This window comes from Anomalospiza imberbis, chromosome 5 (assembly GCF_031753505.1).
Source record: "Anomalospiza imberbis isolate Cuckoo-Finch-1a 21T00152 chromosome 5, ASM3175350v1, whole genome shotgun sequence".
Lineage (NCBI taxonomy): Eukaryota > Metazoa > Chordata > Aves > Passeriformes > Viduidae > Anomalospiza > Anomalospiza imberbis.
In genome coordinates this window covers 67,289,013-67,316,090 of record NC_089685.1, presented here as the reverse complement: position 1 = coordinate 67,316,090, position 27,078 = coordinate 67,289,013, and the positions used below count along the sequence as shown (strand labels likewise).

The following is a 27,078-nucleotide window of genomic DNA, read 5'->3' as shown; positions in this document are numbered from 1 at the left end:
TAATTAAGCTGTATTTTTATAGATGCTGTACCTTGGCCTAAAACACAAGTAGTTTTCCTAGTAAACAAGAGGTCCAACATCTATCTTCTCTGTAACAGTGAAGAACCTACAGAATATGTTTTCCTTTGGTTAACAAGAAATTTTACAGTCTTGCAGTAGAAAGTCAAAATCAAAATCAGTCTTGCAGTAGAAAAAGAACTGGCAATTACAAATATAAGCCAAAACTAATTTATTGTAAAGTAGCTATTTAAGCTTCTAATTTAAATTAACTTTCCCTGTGTAATTTGTATACAATCTCAGTGTGATCTCACCAACAACAACCTCAGGAATGCCTTGAACCTTCCCCTGCTACACTTTGATCTTGTGTGCAAGCAGTTGAAAGTTACACTTAACTGCACTTTTCCCCAGTTGCCTTGTTAATGCATATCCAAGTTGCTGGAGACTACAAAGGCAAAACAAGAACAAATGGAAGTTGAAATTTGGGACAAACCGTATGTGGCCCAAGGCCTTGGAGGAACCAGGCAGAGCATTGGAACCCTGACAGGACACACCTGAAAGGCACTCAGAGTGGTAACTCTACAAACACAGAGAAAATGAAGCACAATGCTTCCACCCAAAAACTTACAGGCTGCCCCATGTGCCAGAATGCCAAGGATTACCAAGGCTGTGAAATATCTGGGACTGTGGTAAATTGTTTAGCTTTTGGTACACAAAAGTCACAGACGGGGTATTTGTAATTTTTCTTTCTCCTGGCACGTGATCCAAGATCTGTGCACTGCAACCTGAACTACCTGACTTTCAATACTCAGCTTTCAAATACATGTGAGAGTCATTGCAAAGTCTTCATATTTGCAGTGATTTCCCTATTTGCAGATATTTCCCTATTTAATGTTTCTCATTGCTCCTTCAACAAGAGTCACCACTGCTAGTCTTCCAGTTCTCATCTCTACTTCTGGCAGATAGCAAAATGCCATTTGTCTTATGAATTGCTCTCTTGTCTCACTCCGCTTAGACCTTGGCTGTGCTGGTCTGTGCTCAAGGGGCACACAGATGAGCCTGGGAGAAACAAATTCCTGTAGGAGCTCAACCTGAACAGCCCCTCCCAGCCACAAGAGAACAAGCCTGCTGTCTATGGATAGCAAAGACTGTCTGCCCCCATGGCCACTACACAGAGTGTGCACTTCAAGAATGTATAGCTGCAATCAATCTCATTTAGATCGCAGCTCAGTGCTCAGCTTCCCAGGAAGTATAATTTATTCATTACTGGAGGGATTAGCTGGATAAACATCCATTCTGCTCTTCTGCGCAGACTATGGGAACAACTCAGAGAGAGGTGCTTAAGGCATATGGAATTGTTTGGTTTTTGACACCTCCATGGAAAGTACCAACTGCCCTGGTGGCTGCACAATCACCTTCTTCTTGGCTGCCAGGCGGGAGAGCAGCCCTGTCTTCTCCCAGTGTCCGTACACCTGCTTCTCATATTCGTAGGAGGGGAAGAAGCACACCACACCTCCTGGAATCACATTGCACAGGTTGTAAAGGATTCGACCTGTCTCATCCATCTGCAAGAGAGATTAGAGCATATTGCAGCTAACAGGAGCCCCAGCTAATGCCGCTCCAATTCTCTGTTCAATCCCAGGATCACAGCTTCCTTATGACATGCCTTAGGGGAGGAAAAAATGTGGGAAATATGCCAGATCTGTGAGAACTTCCATGGGGAGCTGGGCATCACTAAAAAGCTCTTCACTGCTTGGCCTTCTTCCCTAGCCCAGGGTTTTTCTTATGGCTGTGGAGCCGTGGTCATTCAGGAAAGGAAGGTTTGCCTCAGTGGATGGAAGCTGTCCCATTAGAACAGGTACAGAGACCTGGTTAGCACATCTGCTTGAGATTCAGCAAGGGCAGAGCAGACCTAGTGTCTAGCCTTGGGTGCTTACTGGCCTGCCACAGGAAGAAGGAAGATGTGCCAAAACATCTGCAGCTACTTCTGTGGTTTGGGATTTCCTTTGCCATGGCTTTTGCTCAGCCCACCTCTTAAACACAGAGTGTACCCTGCTCTGAAATAATAAGCATGTGAAGCTAAAAAGAGATCCCAAGGAAGGGAACAAAGGACAAACTGACCATCTGAGGCAGGTCTCTGGTCTGGTAAGTGAACTCCAGCTGCTGGTTGGAAGGACCACTGCAGAGGATGATGGGTAAAATATTTTCTGGGGGAATCACATGTCCTAGGGACAAAAACAAGTAGGGAGAGTCGACATTACTGCTGTTAGCACAAACCATGAGCTGAAGAACTTTAATCGCATTCTAGTGACAGAGTCAAACATTTGCCTGGCTAAGCCAAAGTGCCTAAGTCACTCAGCTGCTCCAACTTCCATCCCCTCAGCCCCTGGGAGGAAGGCATGGCCCACTGGCTGCTAATACCAGTCAAGACCACAGGGGAAGCTCAGAGTGAAAGGGAACTCACACCCCTTTGCTGCCCTGATTTTTAGGAAAGATGCCACATTGCTTTGAGTACTGACAGAACAGTATTAAAGGCACACTGCAGCCCTTGCAGCTGCTGAGGCCTCCCTGCCAGCCTGGCACACTTACCACAGGAGAACTCCACGATGCGGGCAGGGTCCACGCCAGCACGGCACAGCAGCTGCTCTCGGAAATCAGCTACCTAAGATCCACAGAACAAAGACAAGTAACGTACCAGTGTCCCAAAAAACTCTACACCAGCAGCACCAGCACTGCTGGTCAAGGGCAGCCCCAGCCCAGGCGGAGCCCCCGCTGGGCCCAACAGAGGAGTGGCAGCGCCCTCTTCCCGCAGACATGCACTGACTTTCCGCAAAGACCCCCGTGGCTTGGACCCTGTGGGATCCCTGCCATCACGAGGTCCTCCCACTGCTCCCCGTACCAGTTCCAACCTAGCTGCAGCTAGGTTCCGACCTGAGCGAGCAGCTCAGCCAGGCTGCTGTATTTCCATCCTGGCTTGCAGATAGCACCCCCGACCTCCTGAGACCCCAGCACAGCATCCTTATTCCCTCACCGGCTGCATGGTGCCTCCGGCAATGATGACAGCACGGCATTCTTCCACAACCTTGGCAAAGTGGACAGCTGGATTCAGCAAGAGGAATTTGAGGCTGCTCTGACCAACTGTGCCTGGGAAAAGGAGAGAAGATCATTCAGGAGCTAGCTGTGACACATACTCAGGAATATGAGAGATTCTCCCTCCTGGCCTGGGCACTCTGGCAGGTAACCACCTCTCAAAGTAAGGACTTGCTGTTCAACACAAACAGAGGCAGCAACAGATAATGCCAACCTGGAAGTTACCTTCTGCTTCCTAATCTCCCTGGAGCTGTACAACAGGCACAGTAAATTGCAGGACAAAGCTCCCAGAGTGGGAGCAGACCTCTGCAAACCTTGGCCCCAATGCCCTTGATTAAAAATTCCCTTGGGGTCATAAGCATCCTCAGACAGACCAAGCTTGCCAGCCTACATCACAGATGGCACAAATGCAAGTTCCCCACAGACTCTTCTATCTCCTCACTGAGTGCTAGTGAAGCACCCTGCTTGTGACTGACTCATGCCACCTCTCCCCAGCTTACCCTTTCCAGTACCTTGCCTGTTGAGAATTATTCTGCCGTCTTGGTTTGCATTTGTGAGGGCCGAGAGAAATCCTTCGATCTGCATCAGTGGAGAGGAAGTTCGGAGCTGGTCGTGCTCAGCCTCCACAGGAGGGCTCTGGGGGGTACCTGCTGGCCCAAAAAAGAAAGGAGAGGCAGGCAACTTAGGCTACACTTCTAAAGACAGGGGTTAAACACAAAACATGCTCTACAGGAACACAATACCTGACCTACATATACAGGCAGAGAATAAATACCCATTAAAGGGGAAAACCCAAATTCTGTCTCATTGCTAAATTAAAAAAAAAAAAAAAGAAAAATCTGATTTTTGTGGATGGCACCACTAAGCAAAGCTACTACACACAGTAGCTCAGGTCCTAGAGGCAGCAGGTCACAGAAGTGCAAAGCTTGAGTGCATGTGGTGTGAACGTGGAATTGCATCATTTAGCTTGAAAGTGACCTCACTAATCCAATGTACAGTTGCCTAGGTCAGCTAGTGAGACCTGTTAAAAAATAGCCATGCAGGACACCTTCTTCAGTCTCCCACTCTGCCCACAGATGCACAAGGAGAGGATGCCTGAACTCACCCTCCTTATCAGATCCCTGCTGAAGGGTCAGAAGAAAGTCCTGCAAACCAGCCAGCTTCTGGTTCTTGCTGGTCTTCACAGCTGAGGCAGGGCCCCCATATCGCTCCACAAACCCAAGAAGCTGCCAAACAAAAGCCAGAAAGACTAAGACTACCAAAAGCAGGAATCAGAGAAGATAAAGGCAGGTTTGCTGGCCTGCCACAAATTAAGTTCCTCAGTAGATGTTCACAAACCAGCCTAATCAGAATGTATCAGCTCCCCATTACCTTCCTACACCCACTGAATCAAAAGCAAAACAAGTTTCTGATGTCTGTTCTTCCACTGCAATGCAGCCTACTTGGCTGGCAAATTTGAGGCCAAGCAGCACAGAACTGGCACACACTGGAATACCGTGGTAAACCACACTGTATTTTTCTTTTCTGGATAAGCAAGAGTTAATCTGCCCATATAGTACTTTTTATAGGAGCCAGTTTGTTTGCAGAACAGGATGGAGAAGACAAGCTCCCACCAGCTGCTGCATCTTCCATCTCAAACTGCAGGTGTGAAACAGCATTGGAACACTGCTGACCATGAAACCTCAGGGCAAGTACCTTCCTGCTGATAAGGCTCTTCTCACAGTACCGCTGAATCTGTTGGAGGAAGACAGGAGAATGGACAGGCATTCAGCACCCTTCTCTCATCCTGATGTCCTTGATCCCTGTCCAGCAAGACTGTCACTTGCTGTGCTTTTGGGGAGAGGTGCACAGCTCTTTATGGGCACCACCAGCCAGGAAAGTGTTCATTACAAAGGCATTCCAGAGTGGAAACACACAGTTTTAAGGTGCTGTGTTTGGAGGTTCAAGGGGTTAGGTTACTGGAGTAGCAAAATTTCTGCATCCACAGCCCTTACAGTGTAGCTTTGCCTTACAGACAGCTAGAAAGCATGGGCTTTGGCTCTACTTCCAGCTTTCACACAATCATCTCAAACAAGTCACCATCCACCACCTGTGCCCTAACAGACAATGTTTGCATTACCTTGAAGAGGTTGATATTGTCAATCTGGCTCTGAAATAGAAAGTCATTGATGGATTTTAGTACTGTCCCTGAAAGAGAGAAGGGAAAAAGAAATAATTGGCTGCTACTGGGCCTACACCCCTTACTGCCCACACCCATGTCCCTGCCTGATAGCTCCATACCCCAGAAGTTCCCTCCAGTCTTACCTGTTTGGGAAACTGCCTGACATCCAGGATTCTGGTTTACATTACCTGTAAAGCATGAAACCAATTCAAAAAAGGCTTGAATCTATCTCAAAATTAAGCAGAAAACTAAAGACTGAGCTTGATGTGTACAGTGCACAAAAAAACCCAAGAAGTAACTACACATCTGCAAAATGTAGGTATACAGACAAAACACCAGTTCCCCTCAGTTTTAATTTGCCCTGTTGAGTAGCCCTACATTGTAGAACAAGTGTGCTGCTGCATCCTAAGGAACACCACCTACATTCCTTCTGTGGCAGGAAGCAGCAGGTAGGGTGCATGATCAGAAATGCTCACACCCTGTGTAGTCATCATGCTGCAAAGACAAAGGGAAGAGACTGCAATGCATCCCTCACCCCTCCTCAATGCAGCAGCAGGGAGCTGGGAAGCACAGAGGCTGGCAGGCAACTGGGAGGAGGGGAAAAACCTAAGGACACCTACATGCCCAGAGCCCAACAGTCAGAACAGGATTAACTGCTGCCACTCACTGCATTTTATGTCCTAGGGTTTAACACCGACCTCACATCTCACTTTTGCAGCCCCTGCCCCAAAGGGCTGCATTTCCCCTGGCATGTGTAAGTTCTATATGAACTTAGGACATGCCCTTCTCAAGACACATTAAGGTCTAGCAAACAGATCATTGGAGCAAAGGAGTGAGCCCTGAAAATTCCTGTGGACCTAAAAATCAAAGCAAAATATTTTCTCACAAAGGAAAGGCACCACTCAAGAAAGATTCATTCTGCAGATGCATGCTGACACACATAAGGGCCCTGCTACCAGATGACCTAGAGATTTATGTCATGCAGTTCTTGTGCTACACTGTTATACATCTGCTGTATTCCTCGCTTAGCTCACTGAGCATCTCACATCATCCCCACTTCAACTGGATCTCAAAACCACACAGAAAAGAAAACTGCCTCTACCAACTTACAATGTCATCTGCTGCTCCTAAGCTAGTGAAACAAAGAGAAGGATTCCAGTAGACATCAGTCAACTTCCCCATGTACAAACCAGCCTGCAAAATAAAACTACTGGCAACTGAACCTATACATAAGAACACCTCCCTGCAGTCTCTGAAGAGGAGGAAGGGGGACAGCATCCTGAGGAAGTACTAACTAGCTCAGAGTTTATCAGTATCCCTGGAGACACAAAAGGTTTCCTTACCTCCCAGCATAGCCACAAACTGCTCCAGTAAATACAGGATCTGCTTAATGTACATCAAGTTCTTTGCCTTCAAATGTTTCCTATGAAAAATGAGATGCGTTTAGGCCCCAAAACCTCTTCAGGGACTAACTGAAGCAGATGAGCTGCAGAAACAGGTACATTAACTCTTCTTCATTTTGGAGAGTCAGGAACTAAGATTTCTTCCAAGTTCACTCTCCCTGTTTGTGACAGGGCACTGTCATCTGGATATCCTACCCAAGGTAATCCCAAAGCATTTACCCATGCTCCCCTCACTGTTCCTACCATTGCACTTCTCCTTGCATATTAATTATGGTTGGTTTATTACAATGGCAGTGATGCCTCAAGACCCTGTTGCAATAATGCTCCAAACATTCAGAGTTATTATCATTGAACACAACAATCAGCCACTGCAGGGATGGCAAGATGCAGAGCCAAAACCCACATACAGCTTCCTCCTCCTCAGAGCTTCCTGCTTCTACCATAATGCCAGTCAGCACAAAGAAAGACTGAGGGAGAGACATGAAAGACTAAATCTTTTGAAACTCTGCATCACAAAGTAGAAGTGATTAGACAGAGATATTGTGAAAGGAACTGAGTGTATTAAGGGGAAAACAGAATCATCAGGGTATCCCCTTCTCGCTGCTTAATACCAGCCCCAGGAATCTGACTTAGATGGATAGACAGAGATAATGAAGCAAATGTCTTTTCATCTGCAGAACTCTTAATGCAGTAACTTTCCACTCAGGAAAAGCAAGAAAGACCCTGCAGCCATGGGGCAAGCCAAGGCATCCACAGACCTTGCCTCTGCTGAGCTGTTTTTCCTCAAGATCCTCACCTGTATCGCTCCATGTACTGCAACAGCTGGGAGTGGGCACAGCACAGCTACACAAACAGAAAGCAGAAGCTATTGTTATAAAGGAGAGAAAAAAAAGCACTGCTGGAAACAGACCTCCCTCTCCATTAGCAGGCCAGGCTGTGACTCACCTGAGAGCCGCTGACCTCGGCACTATGGATACAGGTGATGGTGTCTGTGAGGTTGTGGGCCTCGTCAATGATCACAACCTGGTCCTTCAGCTTGATCCCGGCAGCATTCCTGGTAGGCTCATGCAAAAGCATCTGATAGGGCAGCACCACCAGCTACAGGAGAAGCACACACTGCCCTGATTCCAGCTGTCATCCTTACAAACTTAGGCATTCTACAACCACTCATTAACAGCCCGTATCAGAGGGCCATGCAGAATTCAGCCAAGTGACTTACTCTTATTATGGGAAAAGTAAGAACAAAACCAGGAGCACATGCTTGAGAGAGGCACTGAGATGTAAGCTGAAGAGAAATTATTATGCTACAATTGCATATGGGCTCAGGTTACCTTCTAAATCTCCTTCAGAGCACTGAAAGCATGTCTTCAGAGAGAACCCAGCAAGGAAGAAGAGTGGTGTAAGGGCTGAGAGTACACCTGTATTGTCAGTATTGCCTCACACTTGCTGAACTGCTCAAGTATTTCAAAATGCTAAGAGATACAGCATCCTTTTGAACTTCTGATGGGAATTCTCATTTTCCTTTGCTTTCTGAGCAAAACTACAGCTGACAGCCTGTTTACAGACTTCCCCAGTCTAAATAACAGTACTAGAGGGAGCAGGCCATCAGTTCATTCATAGAGTGCCTGGCATTAATGCCACTAAAACTTACACCTTACCTGAGCAGCAGGGATAGCGAATCGACTCCCATAGTATGGGCAGGCTTTAGTCTCCCTTCCCAAGGACACCAACTGCTCAATATCCTTCACTTCCACTAGAACTTCATCACGGAGAAACTGCATTTGCTCAAAGGAATAAAATGGGCATATGGTGCGACTCACACGTCTCTTCTTCCCCTCATTCTCTTCATTGCTCTTCTTCTCTAACAGCAGAAATCAAAATAAAGCTACGAGCAACACATACAATAGCCTAGAATAACCACTTTGCAGAACCTCATGGATTTAAAGGCAAGCTTTGTCCTGTGTATTCCTTACCTTTCACCTATTTTAAAATTATTGAGCAGTAACCTTTCCATCTCCACAGTGGACGCTACTCTTGGCAGTTAGATTTAGCATGTGACATCTTCCAACATTTCTAGCATTGAGTTAACAAACACAAGTATCTTTCCATGCAGAAGTCCTGACCAGCTTAAGACACTCAGAAAATTTATCCTGATGTCAGCATAGCCTGGAGATCAAGAAAAGCACCAAGGATTCCTGTTCCTCCAACCTGTCATTTTCAAGCTTCTACCACTCTTACTAGAACTGACTGGTAGTGGCTACTGTCTCCACACTCTCATGACACCTTTATTAGGAATTGCTTCCCCAGACTGGGAGCATTCTTACCATGTTTGTTCTTTTGCATCTCCATGCAACGGTCATTGATGAGCTGGAGAGCGCCCAGGCGTCGCACCTCCTCATTCACACACAGATTCTGGCACGTGCAAAGAGAGGAAGAGGAAGAGAGTCAATTCACAGCTGACTGTCCCTATGTACACCCCCTGCTGTAAAACAAAAGATTTTCTTTAAAGCAGTCTCAGGCCAGATTCCAAAAACGAAAAGTCTACCAGTTAGACATTGTACATACTAACTGCTACAAACATGCTCAAAACTCACAGAAACTTAGGAGAAAAAAATGAGAAAAAGAGGGCTCACTGCTAAACAACGGCTTCTAAAAAATGCTGCCAAAAGTACTAGTCTATTAAGAGGAGCACCTCAGTGACTTAGACATCTGTAGTACTCCGTATTAGAAAAGGTAAAACATATTCTTGTATTTACATCAAAGGGTAAATTATCAAAACAGAGTTCACAGAAAAACGTACATCACACAGATCTGTGTTGCGACAGATGGCTGCCTTAGTTTTTCAACAGGGGACTCAGGCAGTCCCCAAGGTGACTTCTGTGGCAAAAGATCCACACAGCTCCTGGCAATGTGTTCTGGGTCCCCGAGAACCACCACGTACCTGTCTGGATCCCAAGGAGACCAGACGTATGTTTTTGCCAAAAGGACTTTTTTGCACCTCATGCACAAACTGGGACAGCTGGGAGTGAGTGCGGCTGCAGTAGTAGATCTGCAATGAGGAAGAACAAAGAGAAGACAACAAGAATACGGAAGCCAATCCCTACCTATGACCAATCCTATAAGGAAGCAGCCAAGCACTTCAACAAGGCTCACCTTGCTCAAGCCTTCAAAAGCACAAGGGAAGGCACATATTTGAGTGTCACCTTAAAACTGCTGAGGCCAAAAACCCCATCTTTGTTTTCTCCTCTGCATTTGCTTTTGTTTCCATTTAATTTTCCAAGATCTCTATAAAACAGGGACTCACCATGGGAGAGTAATAAAAAACTATTTATTGCTGTGTGCTTTTACAGCAAGCCACAGCAAAAACTAAGCAGTGCTAGCACAGCAAGCTGCTTAGGCAGACGGTGTAGTCCAGAAATAGATGAGCACAGCAGAACTAGCTGTCTTTATCAACAAACCTGGCAGGTTTTGGAAGCTAGTTCCTAAATCCTTCTGTACTGCCTGACTGTTGGAAAGGTGCAAGGAGGCCATAATTCTGCTAATTCCTACATTATTCTCACCTTAGTCACATGCTCCTCTTCCAAATCATCATCTTCTTCCAGCCTAAGAAAAAAGAAAGCTCAAACAGTTTCCTTTCAGCAGACCACCGACAGTAAGAATCAAATGATGCTCTGCCACAAGAGTGGGGTCTAAAGAGAGATGATTCAGTTGAAAAGAGCCTCAGAACTCATCTCAGGTGGCAAAAGAAAATTTAACTTTTTAAGAAAAGTGTAAGCATGCATAATCAAGTCAAGCATTTCTCTTTAAAGGAAAAATCTCTCCTGGGCTGTGCCTTTTTTCCAAGTTCAAGAATTTTTTTTTCTTTGGATTCAGGAACCTCTAAGCCTCAGGCATAAGCTAATCAGTGCTATACTATTCTTTGGTGACCTTATTTATTTATTTTTGTAAAGCTTTCCCATTAGAAGCAATTTACCACCCTCCAGATATTGCATAAAGAAGGGCTTCAGGAAAGCATTCAACTGCCATAGAGCCCCTCAAAGGCAACAGCAGTTCAGTGTTTAATAACCTACCTACATATAAAAAGTAGTTAAGTGTTCTTCAATTTTTAAGGCAGAAGGATCTGTCTAGACACTAATTAGTAAATTCGTAATTTAAATGTGTTTGATTTTTTGTGAAGTATGGCTTCTGGCTTTCTGAATAAAGTAAATGCATGAAAGAGAAAACTGTGCATGGGATTTTCATGCCAAAGCTCTGTCTTCAGAAGTGTGAACATCTCTGCCTTTAGACTATCAAAATATGCCAGTGCTAATCTGGAGAACTGACAGCTTCCTCTGATTTCCTTAGTTCCATTCTGCTTTTCTAATCTCGAGTCATTAACTCAACATCCAGAGGTATTCTTTGAGAAGCTGGGCATGGATAAAGGCAGGACACTGCTACACATATTAAGATGCACTTTCTCAGAAAGCACTTCAAGTCACTCAGATCAGTCTAACAAAAGTTTAAAAAAACCAAAACAAACCAAACTAAAATGCCCCCAAACAACCACCACCTTACACTGTGTGAAAAGGTGAGAAACACTTTTTAATAAAATCTGCACACCTTCTTTAATCAGGGCAAGACAAAAATTAGACAGAAAATGTTTCCTTAGCATGGAATCCCCTCAGTCCCTGTCCTTACCCAGATATCACTTTCTTTTCATCATCACTCTCATATTCAGCAAGAATCAGCTCCTCCTCATTGTGATCCAGCCAGTCTAGAGCACCCTCTCCAGCTCCCTGTGAAAGAGCCTCCTTGCTGAGCTGAAGAAGGCGCTTTGCCTCATCCTCCTCGCATCTCTAGAAGGAATACAAAGACACAGTATTTCCCATATAAAATGAGAGTAGCACAGGGGTTGCTTTATGGCATGAACAGATCAGAAGATAGCACAGTCCCTCACAGAAGGCTGAAGCTGTTCAGCCCTACAGAAGGCAGCTGTTACCAACAACCAAGGACTTGCCCACACAGACAGTTTTGAAGAGGAAACATAAAGGACCTCTGCAAAAGGCCTGCTGAACTAATAGACTCTCAATGAAATGTTCACGTAATCCAGTATTAGTTGCTTAAAGTGGCCCATAAAAGATGTCTGCCTGAGAGAAAATAGGGTGTAAATAAACCTGAACAAAAAAACATGTAAGGACATAATCAAACACCCAGTGCACATTTAACTCAAAGCTAGAATCAGCTCAGCATCTGGTTTAGAACAAGATTTCTCTTGCTGTTTTTTCTCCAGTTGTATGACTGCAACACAAGTCTACCTCTATAAAAATTCAGTTGAACTGCTGAATAACAGTTTTCTGATTAACTTTTGTGTCGCAACAAAGAAAAGTTCATTTTTTCCATCTCAAAACCGTATCTTCCAATGTCAATGAGAGTTTTATTACCATGGAATGATATAGAAAATGCAGTTAATGCAGTTAGTAAGCACTACAGAAAAGATGAATCACTCCCTTTTCTAAATCTCCATACTTCTCTCAGTTGCTTTCTTGTTTTTCATCATGCTTCTCATTTCACATGCTCTTCATCCTCTTTTAAAAGACAAGTTCTTTGTTCCATTTGTTTTTTATTTGCCATTCTTTACTAATTCTGTCATATCCTTTTGACAGGAGTTGACCAAAACATTACACAGTATTTGAGATAGAGCACACTAGAAATTAATAGCCTGGCAGCCTAATAAATCTGATTGGGCACCTGAACTGAGTATTTCTGGGAAGTATAACTCATAATCAAAAACCATCAAGAGCACTGAGGCCAGTTCATGCACGTAAATGAGAGGAAATATATATCTGTGAACTTTAATACCATTTTTATTCGAGAAGTATAGACTGTTCACACATGTTCATAAAACAGAGATCTTTCCAAAAAAAGCCTCCGAGTATTTAAGCTTTTAAAAGAAAAGCAGAAAGCCAGAGGGCAATCAGAACACACATAATTTCTGCCCACACACAAAAACTATCACAGGAAATTATCAATGCAAAAATTGGTTTTTACATCTGTACTTTTAAAAGAAAATTTAACAAATAATTTGGGATGACCAATTTCAGAAACCTCATACAAAGAGCTCCGCAAACAGGTGGGTTGGAAAAGTCAGTGTGAAGTCACATATAAGCAAATATGAACAACACTGAAGGTAACCAAAACAGAAAGTTTTGACCTCTGTGGAATAAAACTCACCTTCCTCTTTGCTGCGTATTTTAACTGCATGTTGTGCTGAATTTTCTCAAGACGATCTTCTCGCTTTTTCCTTCTGATCTGCTCTTCCTACAAAAATGGGAGAGTGTAGGCAGGATGAAGTGGATTTAGTCCTCAACCCTTGGTATCACTGCTTATGCGCTAGGCATAGAAAAAAGATTAACAGAAACAAAATTGCTGGTACAGGCTGCCGTTCTCCCGGCGTGCTCACCTGCTGAGTGTTACTGTGCTCAAAGCAATAGTCTTGGGCAACCTGCAGGCAAAGATACACCACTACCAAATTTGCCTCACGTGTTCTCCATTCATTATCCAGGATACAGGAAGCTTGCCCAGAGAGGTGGTGGAGTTCCCTTCCCGGGAGATGCTAAAAAGCCACCTGGGTACCGCGCTCTCTGGACTCTGCTCGAGCAGAGAGGCTGTTCTAGGTCCCTTCCAGCCCCAGCCATGATGTGACTATGTGATATCAACCCTCCCGATCCTCTCCTCGTTATTTCACCCGTCCTCTATACACGAGCGCTTCCCCACCTTCAGCCTGTTCACCATGTCCCGCTCCTCCTTCTTCTGCACAAAGGCCGTGACCCAGTCCGGCTGCCCGGCCGTGTCCGCGCTCCCCGGCTGCGCCTGCTGCGGGCTCAGCCCGTCCTGCCCGCCGGCCCCGAGCGCCAGCAGCCGCGCCTCCTCCTGCCGCCGCTTCTCCTCCCAGTCCCGGAGCCAAGACAGGGCCCCGCAGATGAGGCTCAGCGATTTTCCCTGTCACGGGGAGCCAACAAGGTGAGGAGCGCTGCCGCCACCGCCGCGGCCCCGCTCGGCCACAACCGCGGCTCGGCCCCAGCGCCTCACCGTGCCCGTGGGGCTCTCGAAGATGCCAACCCGGCCGGCCTCCAGCGCGCCGTACAGTGCCTCCATGAACTGCTCCTGGATGCGGTACGGAGTGTAGGGGAACGGGAACCGGCGCGGCACAGGGCCCGCCGCCGCCCCGCTCTCCATCCCGCCCCGCTTCGAACCGGGCGCCGGGGCCACCCCTACGCCTTCCCCTTCCCGTGACGCGCGGAAGGACCGCCCCGCGCTGCCCCTGCGCACGGAACGCCCTTCCCGAACTCCCAGGTCCCGCCCGCCGCTCACCCCCCTTCCCCATCCCCTCCCATCACACGCTGTGACAGAAAATTAGATTACAGAGGGGAAAAAAAAAAAAAAGGTTTTATTTAGGATGGAAACGCACAGTAATAAAACACTGCAATATATAATAGGCAGTCCTTAAATGCCGAACTGTATGTGTTAATAGTCTGGAAACAACAGCGACCTAAAGAAGAATGGCATAAAAAGAACAAGTCAATTGCAATCAGTCTCTGGACCAGCAGTGAGAAGTCATCGTGTACTGATTCAGACTAGGCCATCTGGGGGAAAATCCTTTCTTTTTGGGTTAAATAATATAAGGCCACATTTTTGTATATGTTTTCTTGATATCCCACGTTGGAAGGAGTTTCAAATCAGCAACAACAAATCCGGGAGAAGCTATAGACTGCCTTTCAACTGGAAGCACTTCTGCATACAGGTTTTCTGGGACCAGCCATTAGTTTTGTGTTACCTAGCTATCATGAGGTAGGAATTCTTTGTCCCATGTAAGATTTGGAAAATAGAAAGAAAAGACAAACAGATTTAGGTTCAGCTCCAAAGTCTCACTATGAAAAGATCTGGAAATGCCTTGTCAAACACTGTGTAAAGTTACTCCGTTCATGAAAAACTAGGGAAGGTAATAGAAGAGTTCCTAAGACTATTACAGCATCTAACAAGCCAAAGTTTTGAGTCAGAGCCAACCTGGAACACTTTATTTTGATCTTCACCTTAGCTGCATTTTACAAGACCAATTCTCCCAGTTATTATTCTAGCATATATTCACGGTCCCCACTTACCCTGAAGCTTGTGCTCATTCCTCAGGCTCTTGGCACTCTTCCCAAACCCCCAGCACTCGACTCTTGGGACTACCTCCCTGTTTCCATATCTCCTGAAATCTTTTGTGCCTCTGGGGTTAAGCACCAAGCCCTTACACCAGAATATACCATGTCCCCAGTCAGTCTCTTCCCACCATGGCTCTCACCATGCATTCAGGTACCCCAAAAAATTACTGTTCCTGCTTTGAACATCCACTCCAGGTTTATGGCAGAAGTGAGCGAGAGGTGAGGATTCTTCTACCCACCAGACATTTATAAGGTTTCTTGGCTGTGTGGATTTTCAAATGCACTTTAAGTGTTGAGCTTTTCAGGAAGGTTTTCCCACACTCGACATACTTGTAGGGCTTGGCTCCTGTGTGGATCCTCAGGTGGGCACCGAGGGCTGAGCTGTGCCAGACCATTTTCCTACACTCCTCACACTTGTAGGGTCTCTCGCCACGGTGGATCCTCAGGTGCACATTGAGAGCTGAGCTCCAGCGGAAGCTGTCCTTGCACTCCACACAGACGTAGGGCTACTCCTCAGTGTGCAGGCTTGATGCTTGCCCAGAGTGGAGTGGTTGCTGCACCTCCGGCCACACCTGATGCACTGGAAGGGGCTGGGCAGGAGGCCATCGTGACACACGGGCAAGGCCTTTCCCCCAGGGATCTGGTGGTGAGTGGTGACCACTGAGCTCTGGCTGAAGCCCTTCCTGCACACAGGGCACTTGTAGGGCCTCTCACCCATGTGCGTTTGCATGTATGTCGCCAGCGAGGAGCTGTTCCAAAGGTCTTCCCACACTCTGGGCACTCGTAGGGTTTCTCTCCAATGTGAACCCTCTGATGCTTAATGATGGCTGAGCTGTCCCAGAAATTCCCACACTCCTGGCACTGGTGGAGCTTCTCTCCAGTGTGGACCCTCTGATGTATGATGAGGGAGAGGCGGTCGCTGAAGCTTTCCTCACACCGTGGGCAATTGAAAGGTTTCTCACCCTTGTGGCTTCAGTGGTGGACGATGAGATGCAACATGGCTGAAGCTCTTCCCACATTTGTTGCACAGGTAGTGTCTCTCTCCTGTGTGGGTGCGCTGGTGCCCGATCACATTAGACCTCTGGCTAAAGGTCTTCTTTTGCACTTGCTGCACTGGTAGGTCTTCTCCCCTGTGTGGATCTGCTGGTGATCAGATCCGAATTACGGGTGAAACTGTTTCCACATTCGGAGCAGCTGAAGGGTTTCTCTGCCAGGTGGATCCTCTCGTGCTGGCTCAGGTATTAACTCCAGCTGAAGCTCTTCCCACACTCTGGACACTTTTAGGTTTTCTCCCCCACCTGCTGAATCCAAATGGCACTGTTCCCATACATGGGCAGGTCTGACTCATCCTTAGCAAGGATAGCCTTGCTGATGTGGGCTTTACCACTGTCCTTGCACTCCCAGACTTCCATCCCATAAGGAGGTACCATTCCCCATCTCTTTGGAAAACACATCTCCCTCTCACTTTCTATTCCCAGCTCCTGCTTGTGGTCCTGTCTGTGATTGGCCTCCTGGAGGAAATCTCCTGTGAGCTTCCTGGAGAGGAACAGATGGAGTTCAGCTCTCATTGAACTCTTCTGATGAAGGCTGCCCTTCTGTGTGTCACCCATGGTCCTGTCACCTGCAGTAGTGAACACAGGCACTAGCAATGAGTAACTCCCTGCTTCTCTGAGGTGGAAGTCCACACAGGGAGACCACCAAGACCTGCTGCATGTCACCCACCATGAGCTGACAGCACAGAAGACATCCCCTTGGTATCTTCTCAGGGCACAGTAAGGGCATGGAGACTGACATGAGTGGGAAGGGAATGTGACTCGACTCGAGGATGGGAGGCCACTGTGGCACAGACTGCAAGGGGATCCTCTGTCAAAGTTACAGCCCTAAAGGGCAAGATCCATCACTTGCTTGCCTTCAAAGTTCCCATGTCTAGCAAGGTTAGAAGAACATCATGACTGCTTTCCTTAATAATTCCCACTGTAGCTACCTACTTCTCCTCCTGCTGCCTGTGAATCACTGCTCTTCAGCCAATATTCCCATGCTTGATCATGGAAGAAATCAGCCTTCAGCACAGAAACATCCACCTCTACCCAGCAGACTATTTATTTCCTTTCTTCCTTCCTTCCAGTCATAGCCCTTTTCCTTAAAAAGAAAGCTCTGCAGCAAATTGTATCTACATTTCATCTACAAAACAGATAGACAACTGAGTGGAATGATAAACTAGTTTATTAACCTTTAGACTGAAACATTTGGAGGTTCCCGGTTTTTCATAGGTTATACTCATTTGGAGACACATTGGAAATTCATGCTAGAGTGTGAGGTACGATGGGCTGGACAGCACTGCTTACAGACTGAACATCATCCTGTTCAGTCATGGAATAGGACGTGATGCAGCAGATTAAACCCCTCAGTTTTGTTTCAGCTGATCTGCTGAAGACACCACTACACTGGTTATACCAATCCTCAGTGTTTTGTTTACAACACTCAGGGCTGAAAAACATTTGCAGTACAAACAAAGGTACTCAAAAGCACCTCAGAGCAGCAAACTGACCCACATATTGCCAGTACAAAAAGAAGAAAAAGCCATACTTTGGTTTATGTCTTTTAACATTATGAGCATATTCTTTGCTGAAAAATACACAAGATTGATTTCATTTTGGACAGGGTCTTTTTGAAAGGGTATTAGATACCACAGGACTTTGCCATACTCCGCCTACAGATCGCCCTGGAAGCAGAATTTATTTACTGAGGAAGCAGAAGGGGCAGGGTGAAATTGGAGTGTGCAGCATGGTACACCCCAAATTTTCAGCATTCAGCTCTTCCCTTCCCAGACATGTTCCGTGCAATTTCTCACCTTGTGAGCAGTCTCTCTACTGGCTCAATGTTGGGCTGCTTCTGGTCAAAAACCTACTTCTCTTCATTTATCCAAAAGGTTAAAGCCAAGCTGGGCACTGCAGGTCCTGATCAGAGGAAGGAAAATAGACATAATAAATACCTATCATGGTAGCAGTGCTGTAGGGTGGGATTACAGAAGGATAAGTATTTAGGAGCTGAAAGTAACCTGGACCATAGGAAAATGATGCCCAGAAACATGACTCAGGGTCGCTGTCTGTCCTGCCATGCACACTGTGACACCACTGTTCAGGTCCAATAACCAGGGCCAGCTCAGGTAGCACACACAGGTCAACCAGATGTCCAGAGAGACGCCTGACAGCTTGCTGCCTTCTCACAGGTGTCTGGATGTTCTTCCTGCTGCACTTCCAGACCAAAAATGCCTCCTCATGAGTTTTGTGTAAGAAAACTATCAATTCCTCAAACCATTTTCTCTCCATCACCTTTCTTCCTAGTGTTTTCTGCCATGGTCTGGAGCCCTGTTTAGAGCTTTGTGGATCCTGTCTTAATGGATCAGCCAAGCATGCACAGATCTGGGCAAGAGACAAGATTTTGAACTGCTCACACATTATCAACAGCAGCAGCCAAAAAGCAGAATTTCCTGCCCTGTGCTCCAGAAAAATGGCCTTTTGACTGCCTCTTTCCAGATGGATTTAATAGGGCTGGCAGTGAGCAGAAAAAAAGTCACACACACCTGTTCATGCACAAACATTGACTGGGGGAGGGGACAGCAGGATGGGGGGCAGCAAGGAGGAAGCAGGAGCAGCGGAGGATAGAGTGTTCGGAATGCAGGTGTCTGTGACATCAGTGGCAGGGCAGCAGAGCTGACAGCTCCAGCAGTGCAAGTGGGCCCCAAGTGTCATAGGCACCACTCCCAGTGTCATGACGGCCTTGTGGGTTTATCTGGCTTTGTCTGGTGAGTAAGAAATGTCCCTCCTCCAAACCCACTTGTGAGGAAGGGCAGCCAACCCAGCTGCTCTGCAGTCTCCCCATCGCTCCTCAGCTTGGGCAGTTTGGAGGCAAAAGGAAGGGATGAAGCACCCTCCAATGCCTCAGGTGCAAAGATCCCAGCACTTATAATCTTGGCAATTTTCACCACTGGAGTTGGTGTTTTATTCATCAAGGAGGGTCACAGAGTGATCTAAGAGCCAGACAGGAGTCAGATCTGGATGCAGTGGGCACAGGCAGGAGCAGAGGTGGAGACTGAAGATGCTGTGACAGGGACAGCTGGGTGCATAGAACCAGACATGAGTGCTAAGGCACAGGTCTGGAGTTAACCCACAAAATTAAGAGGGAAGACTTGGCCCAGTAAAGCAACAGGGGAAGCAGGAGAAAGAGGTCTGAGAGAGGACCTTGGTTAAAGACCTATTTAGCCAGAGGAAGAGAGTTTGCAGAGGCCAAAAATCTTGGAAGGAAACAGTCTATTTGCTCCAGCCCCAGCAACAGAGCAATATTCTCAGTTTCAGCCACGACTTCCAAGACATTTCTCCCAGTTCAAGATTTGAATCTCCAGAACTTTGGTGAAGGTCCCTCAGCCATGTACTGTCACTCCTTTCAACATGGGCAAAGCAAGTTTTCCACAGGTCTAGACCTTCCATCTCTAGCTTGTAAATGCATTTTCCATGTGCTGGATCCTGCACCCAAAAAAGGCAACAGAGATCTGGATTCAGTCCTCCAGCTCTTCAGAACATGTTATGGTTAGCATTTCCTTCTCCCTCTGACTCCCTGCACTCTATTTTCCAGCAGTGCTCTTGGGCTGGGGCTGCATAGCTGGCCCTCAGGGCACAAAGGCACAGCAGCCAGGAACACCACTCTCTGACCAGGAATATCACCAGTTCTTCAAGTTCCTGCAGATCACCATCCAAGCCAGCACTGCCTGCCACCTTCGTGAGCTGTACGGCTGCAAGAACTCACTCGTCCAGAGACTGGATGAGTATGAAAACCACGGAGTCATCCCTCCAGGTAAAGCCAACCATGATTCCCAAGGGCAGGCAGATGGATGGGAGTCCTGCATGGCCCTGATCACTGGGAGAGGAAACACTCTGGATCTGGGGAGGAGAAGGGGCAGTGGAGAGAGCTGGGTAGCAATCCTGCAGTGAGGAGAAGGCATGTGCTCATGGGCATCCTCTCACATTTCGTTGGATCCACGTGTGTTCCTAGGACCAGCCTCCTCTCACTCCTTGGGTCATGAAGATGACCAAGAAGCAGTGGAGTTTCTCAAAAGGTCCCCATATAACACAGGGGTTTTCATGGAGGGATGTCACTCCACAGGGAGGTTATTGCTAAGGGGGATGCCAGCACTGGAGTCTGTCACTGGGTCTGTGTCTTTATTTGCCTCTTTCTAGGACCTATATGCTCTGAACTGCCAGGAAATCCTTTCTTCCACAACTTCTGCACCTTTTCTCTTTATCGCTGTATTATGAAAAAGTATTTCCTTAAGGTGAGTTATTTAGCTGTTTCCTGAAAACTATGGTGTGCTCTGGGCAATTAATAGGCAAAAGAGAGAGCCCTGAATATGAGTAAGTGGGAAGACAGAAAGCTAAAAGACAGGGAAGATGGAAGTGAACCATGGGCAACCCATCATCCAGGGGCACTCACACCAAGCTGATTAGCTAACAGAGATGGCACCTGCAGCTCCTTGCCAAAAAGGAGACTTTGCAGAAGGTATTCTTCAAGGAAATGAACCTTTGAGAACCACCTCAGCCCTCTTCCCCAGATCTCATTCCCAACCAAGTTAGACAATCTAGGTTTCTCCAGAAGAAAGAGGGATTCATGTAGGCCAGAAGAAGAGAGATTTATGGGGAGACTTGACAAGGAAAGGATATGAAGGATATTTTGCTTTCCTGGGCTCATCTTAGTAGGAAATGGGAAAGATGAGAATTGTGCAGTGAGAGCTAAACCCACAGAACAGGGTTGTGCATAGGTGCCTCCTCGTAAGGCTCTCCAGAGGAATATTTTCTCCTCCACAGAGGACCATGTGCCCAGGACACAGCAGAGTGAAGCAGCGCATCAAAGCAGGCACCAACACCATCATGAGCAGTGATGCCATGTCATCCAGCAGCTTTGGTCCCCAGCCAGTTCCCCCCATGTCTCCCATGTCTCACTCCAGACCTGACACAGAGGCAGCTGTGATCCCCACCTCCTTACCTGTGAGCACACAACCAAATCCTTCCGGCCCACAAGCCACAGAGGTGACAACCAGTGGCCAGCAGCAAGGACATCTGCCCAACAGTGACATCGAGGATCTCCTCCTGAGGATGCTGGACAGCCAGGTGCAGACTTCGCTGCAGACAATGAAGTTGTTGATGTCCGTTGGGAATACAGTGAAGGAGGAGGAGTTGCGGAAGGCTGCCACGAGCCTGCTGGTGGCCCTGAACAATGCAAATGTGTCTTGGTCACCAACCAACTGATACAGCTCAACAGTGTGCTAAACACAGGGGAAAAGCCATCTCTTCCAAATGCATGGGGAAACAGAGCCATGGGAAATGCTATTGCTCAGGATTCAAAGAAAAAGATTGTATCCTCTTGGAAGTAAATGAATTGAAAAGATACCATTCTCTCCTGTAAAAACTGTTTGCTCACCATTAATGGTGTTTGTTGTGTCATTCAAGGGATGTCATGGGAGAATGATGGCTTTTCTTCGTTAAATGTAGGTGTTCCTGCTCAAAAGCATTAAGACAAGAACCTTCTTTGAAAATATGTATGCGAATATACATACACAGATATACAAGGGGTGCTCTACAAGTGCAGGAAGGCTTTATCCTGCAAGAGAGCTGCTGGTCCTGCGCTCTCATTGTACTGGGGTTTGCACATGGTTGACATCTAATTCTGAAATGTTGTTACGAAACACATAGGATAAATATTCATATTAAGAGCCTCCTCTTGTCTCTCACAAAAAATCAGAGAATCTGATTCTTGGAACTTTGGCTGAAGTGCTGTTTCTTTTCTAAATGCTGAACATGCCTGTAAGTAAAACAGTGTGAAGTCTGCACTTGCTGCTAAAAGCAGAGTGGGAACTCTCCAAGAACCAGCTCTGGTTCTCTGAATCTCCACTCAGAAGAAGATGGCGTTACCTCAAACTCAATCTAAGCTCCAGTGGTTTTGACTTTCAGGAAACCACCACTGGAGTGAGAATCCCCTATTCACCTTTCCTTCTGCAGGCTTTTTTGTTTTCTATTCCACCAAGGCACTGAGGAGAAAGGGGTCAAAGGCAGCTCTCTTGACGACGCACCACACCAAGCAACATCTCTGTGGAGACAGTCTGGGATGCTGGTTTCCTTTACACTGCTAAGTGACACAAACAGAGCTGAGTGAAATATAGGCTCCCTGTCTATTCATTGAAGGAAGCCCTTAGAAAGACGATCTCGAAATCACAGGTCCTCCATTGTCCTGGGAACTGTAATCTTTCCCAAGGCCGAAGGCAGGTCACACATGGGACATGTGCAAGCCCTGGAACAGTCCCTAGCGGGTGGGATCCCTAACAGAGTGATCCCTAACACTGCCCCAGCCTCACTCTGGCACACCAGCTCATTCTCTTCTCCCTGGAAGGTGTCCAAAGCTGCCGGATCCCCGAGGCACCACGGCTTGTGCCCCCATCCAGCTGCCTGGGCAATGACAGCTCCCCGGGCAATAACAGCTTCCCCAGCTCCAGCAGCGGGGGCACTTTTGGCAGCAGCCTTTGCTTGCCATCCGCACCCTCGGGGCTTGGCCAGCAGCCCACACGTTTGGGTGCCAGATTTGGCAGCCACGAGCAGATGGCTGGAGATCTCCCGCTCGGACGGCTCCGGCCAGGCCCTGCACGTTGCCCCGTCCCGGGACCATCCTCCCGCCGGGGCTGTGGGCCGGGAGAGCCGCTCCCGCCCAGCCCCGCCTGAGCTCCGTTCCCCTGACCTGCCTGGCAGCCGGACCCCACCGCGGCCCCGCAGAGCGCCCGCCCCGTTCCTTTCCACGCTCCCCCGGCGCTCTGGCGGCGTTCCCAACCCGTTAGGAAGCCCGGCGCCGCCCCGCTTTTGCTACGGGGAAGCCGCGTCCCCCGCGGACTCACCGGGAGCGGGGCCGAGGGGCGGTGGGGCCGACGGGCGCTGCGCTCCGTCGCTCCGGTTCAGCCGCCCTCAGCCGAGCGTGCGCCGGGCGCGGCCCCAGCGGCGGGGGCGCTGGGGCTGGGGCCGGGGAGCGGCGGCGGCGGCGCTGACCCTCGCCTTGCGCGGATCCGCCCCGGGACGGCGGGGTCCGCTCGGCCGAGGGGCAGCGGGGATCCCCCCCCGGCTCGCTGCCCCCCACCGCCTTCCCCGGTGGTCCGGCCAGGAGGCGGCCGGGCGCGGGTTCGCGTCCTGTTGGGTACCGGGGCTGTCCAGAGATGGGAGCGTCGTCAGCTCCCGAGTCGTAGGTCGTACCTGCGCAGACTACCCAGCTGGGCTTCCAGCGGTCCTTTCCGCCGGTTCCCAGCGCTGTCCGGGTTCCACTGAGCCTGCGGGCCCTAGCAGGGAGGGAAGCATCACTGCTGAAGCGTAGAGCTGCTTTCTGTCACAAACTGGGTGACAGGATGGTGTTTTCTTCCATGGGGCCACTTTCCTTCAGGTGACTGGAGGCTTCACTCCACTGCTGCTTCCCCCTCTGGAATGGCTGCATCCCCAGATTGTGAGTAATTCACCTCTTCTCCTGCAGCAGTTCTCTGCTGCTTGCAGGAGAGGACGGAGCTGAGGACCCTGAGGAAAGGGAGAAATGATCCATCAAAGCCAGGGCAGTGCTCAAAGCCTGGATCTATCCAGCACCCTGTGTTTTCAGAATTCCCATGACTGAGGAATAGAAACAAGGAAAAGGGGCTCTGTTTCTTTGTGCTCATCCCTCTCCTCACAATTCCCCTCATGTGCTCCGTGTGCCAAAGCCCCGTGTCTTTAAGCAGCATTCCTGGGCAGCTGCCATCCCCTTCTTTACAAATAAAGGCCAAAGAGCAGCATCCAGGTCCAGAGGGGTCTTTAGGAAGTGCTGATCTCTGACTCCCTGCGCTCAGTGTAGTTCTGCCTGCTATTCACCTGCACTGGAGAGACCTTCGTGGACAGGGGTTCTTCTAGGAAAGTGATCATGTTAAATCCATCAAAAATTTATGTTCACAGACACTCAATTTCTGGTGGGAAACATCATCTTACTTTTGCCTTTTCTAGGTTTTTTCCAGGTACTGCAGAGGATGAGCACCTGTGTGCTCTGAGCCTGTGACTTCCACAGTGGACTTTATTTTCTTTTTGTCCTCTCTTTTAGGACAGGAAAAACCATCGAGGTTGCTCCAGCGGTGCCAAAAGCTTTGGTGTTTGAGCAGCTTTGAGCGGTGCCAAAAGCTTTGGTGTGGAGCATTTGCAGGAGGAGGCAGAGCCAGAGGCAGGATAGGTGGCAGGAGCTCTCGACACGCTGCATGATGGTACAGGGTCTCCCAAATGGCAGAGGAAATGGGCAGCAATTGAGGTGCCATAGTGTTCACACAAACTAGGTCCCAAAAGTCAATGTTAAATATGGAGTCTGCAGATGTGCCGGGAAAGGTGGTGTAAAACTACCAAATGATCCTTTTCAGATCCCTTTTAGAAAACTCTCTCCCATAAGAAACTAAAAGTAACTTAAAATGTTTATAAATGTCTTGTTGTTCCTTTGTAATTATTGTTCCGATCTGTATCCTTGTCCCTGTAAGCTACCCCCACTCAACACTAGGACAGGAGTTTCCCGTGAGCTCAGCCTGAAAGCTTTTGGGGGTGAGACCCGGGACTTCTTTATAAAATTGTCCTAGCTCGATGGCACTTTTCAAAAAGTGATTTGCGGAGCTGTTGGTCTTGCGCTGCTCTTCACCGCTTCTGAAGCTCAGCTCTTCTCCTTTCCTACAGAGTGGTGCCTGTCTGGTACCCTGGCGACTGGCAAGCATCAGGGCCTCAGGGCCCTTAGCGTTGCTGCCCAATGTTGGGCGCCACTACCTCCTGGGGTGAGGGCACTCTACAGAGAATAGGAATAATTGAGCCTCAGGACTCTTCATGTCCTCATTCTTTTCGTGTGTTTGGAGGTGCAGGAAATGCCAAATCCCAAAGGAATTCTGTGTCTGTAACATCAAGTACAGCCTCTTTAAAGCCATGTCCTCGGAGCGGGGTTTTCCTAAGGGTAAATCCAGTTGTGCCATGGAAAAGCCTCAGTGAGGATTTCCAGCCTTGACTACTCAGCTTTTGGAAAAGCTTAGAAGACAAACAATATCAAATTTCTATCAGATTTGTATCAGATGTGGTATTTAAATCTGGGACAACCGAATTCCCTGGGTGTGGAAGTCCTTCAAGTAGCCAAGCCGAGCCATTCTTGGGAATTCCAAGCATTGTTTCCATAAGAATCTTAATACAATATTTAAATAATTAATATTGAATTGAGACAATATCAAGTGGATTTGTTAGAGTGGCAGAAATGGGATTTTCGCCTGGAAGTGTGTTGGAATAATCAACATTCCTTATGTCAGGATTAATAGGTCTTCCTTCTTTTCCCTTTTTTCTTTCTAGGTTGGGGATCGTAGGGAGACTGCTTGGGATAAAGAAATGAAAGGCAAGGGAAGCTCCATATTCCCGCACGTGCAGCTTTTGAACCACACCAGTAATCCCGGCTACCATGAAACCTTCTGAAACTGGAAGGGATAGGCAAGACAATTCCAAGAGTGGTGTGGGAAGCACTTTCTCCTGGGTCTGGATAGTGTCGAGGTTGGAATGAGTTCCAAATATTCCTTGTGCCTCTCCTGTTGCCAGCCCAGGACTAAGTTGGTGTTCCCTGAGTGGCTGGAGTTCCCTGCATGTGCAGGGAGGAAATCAATGCTGGAGAGTGGGAGAAAGGTCCCTGCTGGTTGCTATGTCCCAGCCTTGGTGGGCAGAGAACTCTGACCTTGGCCAGATGGGCTGGTAAGTATTGAATCAATCCTGCCTCCTTTGGAAGGAGTCATCAGCAGGGACTGCTTTTAGCTGGCTTTAGTTCAGTTTCTTTTTCACAGGTTTCTTGTTGTTTTGATCCTGACATGGCCAAGCCCTTAAGTTTGCTAAATTAACTCTGAAGAGGTTCAACAAACCAATCCTGAGGGAACTGGCAACTTGCAAGCTGGGATCTTATGGCCCTTCGAGGCCACATTGGGTTTCCCCCCGATGTTGGTGCCAAGGGAAACTCCAAGTTCAGACTAATCAAAACAGGAAGCAGTTCTCATGAAACTCAGCTTTCCAAACGTTTGTTCAGGATCCAAAAAAGATGGGAATGCCCTTGGCAGAAAAGTGCCTGTGAGGCAAAGCTGGCTTAAAATGCCTGTGAGAAGAAAATTCAGAAGTGGCTGCTAGCTCCTGGCAGGTTTTGTACTGGATTGCAAGGCTGTTTTCCTGCCTCTGGTGGGGGGGGGGGGGGGGGGGTGGTGGTACCTGCATCCCACTAGAAAGGGGAAAGGAAAAAATTCCCCTTCCCCAGCACAGCCCTGGAGTGGGAGCAGCTTGCCCTTATCCCAGAGTTATCCTGCTCCTGCCTAAGATCCCTCTGGTACCCTGTATTTTCTGAGCTCCCAGCACTGATGGATCTTAACAAGGAGAACAATCCCTGTTCCTTCTCTTCCCATCCTCGATGTTCCCAGGCCCTGCATCTCCTTAGCTATTCCCTGTCTGACTCTTCATCTCCATCCCACCTTCTCCTGGTCACATCTGGGCCTGAGATGTGTTTAGCAGCAAATCCATTTCTTTTAAGGAAGCCAAGTTTAAAGAGCATCCAGCTGCAGAGAAGTCTTTAGAAAAGGAATGCAGGCATGCAAAGAAAGGCTCTGTCTTCCTGCACTTCCTGTCTTTTTTTCTGTCTGGTTTTCGGAGGGTATTCTCTCTGTGCTTTCCGGTGATCTGGGTGTGTCCTTTGTCCAGATCCAGTGCCAAAGCATTGATCAACTGATGAGTGGGGTCTGGGATGAGAATGGTTCTGCTAAAATTAGGGAAACAATGCTAGAAGAAAAATGAGCTTCCTTTGAATGTCTGGAATTAAAGTGCTGGGAAAGGGCACTTTTCTACTTGATTTGGTGCCGCCTCTCCTTTTTTATGGCTAAAACTCTGTGGCGAGCAATTCAAGCCAAAATATGAAACGTGGGTGTGTTTGATTCCACAATGGGCTGAACTTCCCTTTTCTCCTCTCTTTCAGGACAGGAAGAACCACTGAACTTGTCCCATCCTTGCCAAGAGCTTTGTGGTTTGAGCAGCCAAACCCAACCTGGTCCTGCCCATGGTGTGGGTAAGTCACAGGTTCCTCTTCTCATCTCTGCTGTGATGAACCCTGTAAGGAATGCCATTTCTTGCAGCTTGGTCTGCTGGAAAAGGGGAGAGGGGAAGAGGAA

The 27,078-nt window shown here is 47.8% G+C and overlaps 2 protein-coding genes and 1 pseudogene across 5 annotated transcripts in view; 1 reads left to right on the top strand and 2 right to left on the bottom strand.

The window, feature by feature from the left end:
• The window catches only part of DDX11 (DEAD/H-box helicase 11), a 224,842-nt gene that overhangs the window by 2,718 nt on the left and 195,046 nt on the right, over positions 1 to 27,078 (bottom strand). The window contains exons 1-20 of one of the 4 annotated variants that reach the window (XM_068191705.1): positions 14,790 to 14,919; positions 13,405 to 13,629; positions 12,862 to 12,948; positions 11,329 to 11,486; positions 10,212 to 10,254; positions 9,593 to 9,700; positions 8,976 to 9,063; positions 8,310 to 8,512; positions 7,597 to 7,749; positions 7,448 to 7,494; positions 6,592 to 6,671; positions 5,392 to 5,436; positions 5,207 to 5,274; positions 4,783 to 4,821; positions 4,193 to 4,313; positions 3,600 to 3,737; positions 3,029 to 3,141; positions 2,587 to 2,659; positions 2,119 to 2,222; positions 1,413 to 1,562 (exon numbers count right to left, since the gene is read on the bottom strand). In XM_068191705.1, the coding sequence (XP_068047806.1) occupies positions 1,413 to 1,562; positions 2,119 to 2,222; positions 2,587 to 2,659; positions 3,029 to 3,141; positions 3,600 to 3,737; positions 4,193 to 4,313; positions 4,783 to 4,821; positions 5,207 to 5,274; positions 5,392 to 5,436; positions 6,592 to 6,671; positions 7,448 to 7,494; positions 7,597 to 7,749; positions 8,310 to 8,512; positions 8,976 to 9,063; positions 9,593 to 9,700; positions 10,212 to 10,254; positions 11,329 to 11,486; positions 12,862 to 12,948; positions 13,405 to 13,629; positions 14,790 to 14,807 (2,061 nt within the window). In that variant the 5' untranslated portion in view covers positions 14,808 to 14,919. Of the gene's footprint in view, positions 1 to 1,412; positions 1,563 to 2,118; positions 2,223 to 2,586; positions 2,660 to 3,028; positions 3,142 to 3,599; positions 3,738 to 4,192; positions 4,314 to 4,782; positions 4,822 to 5,206; positions 5,275 to 5,391; positions 5,437 to 6,591; positions 6,672 to 7,447; positions 7,495 to 7,596; positions 7,750 to 8,309; positions 8,513 to 8,975; positions 9,064 to 9,592; positions 9,701 to 10,211; positions 10,255 to 11,328; positions 11,487 to 12,861; positions 12,949 to 13,404; positions 13,630 to 13,719; positions 13,900 to 14,789; positions 14,920 to 27,078 lie in introns of those variants that run through there. The other 3 variants (XM_068191703.1, XM_068191704.1, XM_068191706.1) reach the window with 3 other exon arrangements.
• LOC137474811 (zinc finger and SCAN domain-containing protein 2-like) lies at positions 14,943 to 18,526 on the bottom strand (annotated as a pseudogene).
• LOC137474814 (acrosin-binding protein-like) lies at positions 18,484 to 21,311 on the top strand. Its single transcript, XM_068191720.1, has 4 exons — positions 18,484 to 18,639; positions 19,470 to 19,685; positions 20,069 to 20,163; positions 20,693 to 21,311. The coding sequence occupies exons 1-4, from the start codon at positions 18,606 to 18,608 to the stop codon at positions 21,131 to 21,133; spliced, it is 786 nt and encodes a 261-aa protein (XP_068047821.1). The 5' UTR covers positions 18,484 to 18,605; the 3' UTR covers positions 21,134 to 21,311.

What these genes read in the sequence shown, in the direction of transcription:
- LOC137474814 (XM_068191720.1), top strand. Translation starts at nt 18,606, where the DNA reads ATGACGGCCTTGTGGGTTTATCTGGCTTTGTCTG. An exon ending in GGTTTATCTGGCTTTGTCTG is followed by an intron (nt 18,640 to 19,469) that starts GTGAGTAAGAAA and finishes ATTTTCCAGCAG; the next exon opens with TGCTCTTGGGCTGGGGCTGC. An exon ending in TGAAAAAGTATTTCCTTAAG is followed by an intron (nt 20,164 to 20,692) that starts GTGAGTTATTTA and finishes TCTCCTCCACAG; the next exon opens with AGGACCATGTGCCCAGGACA.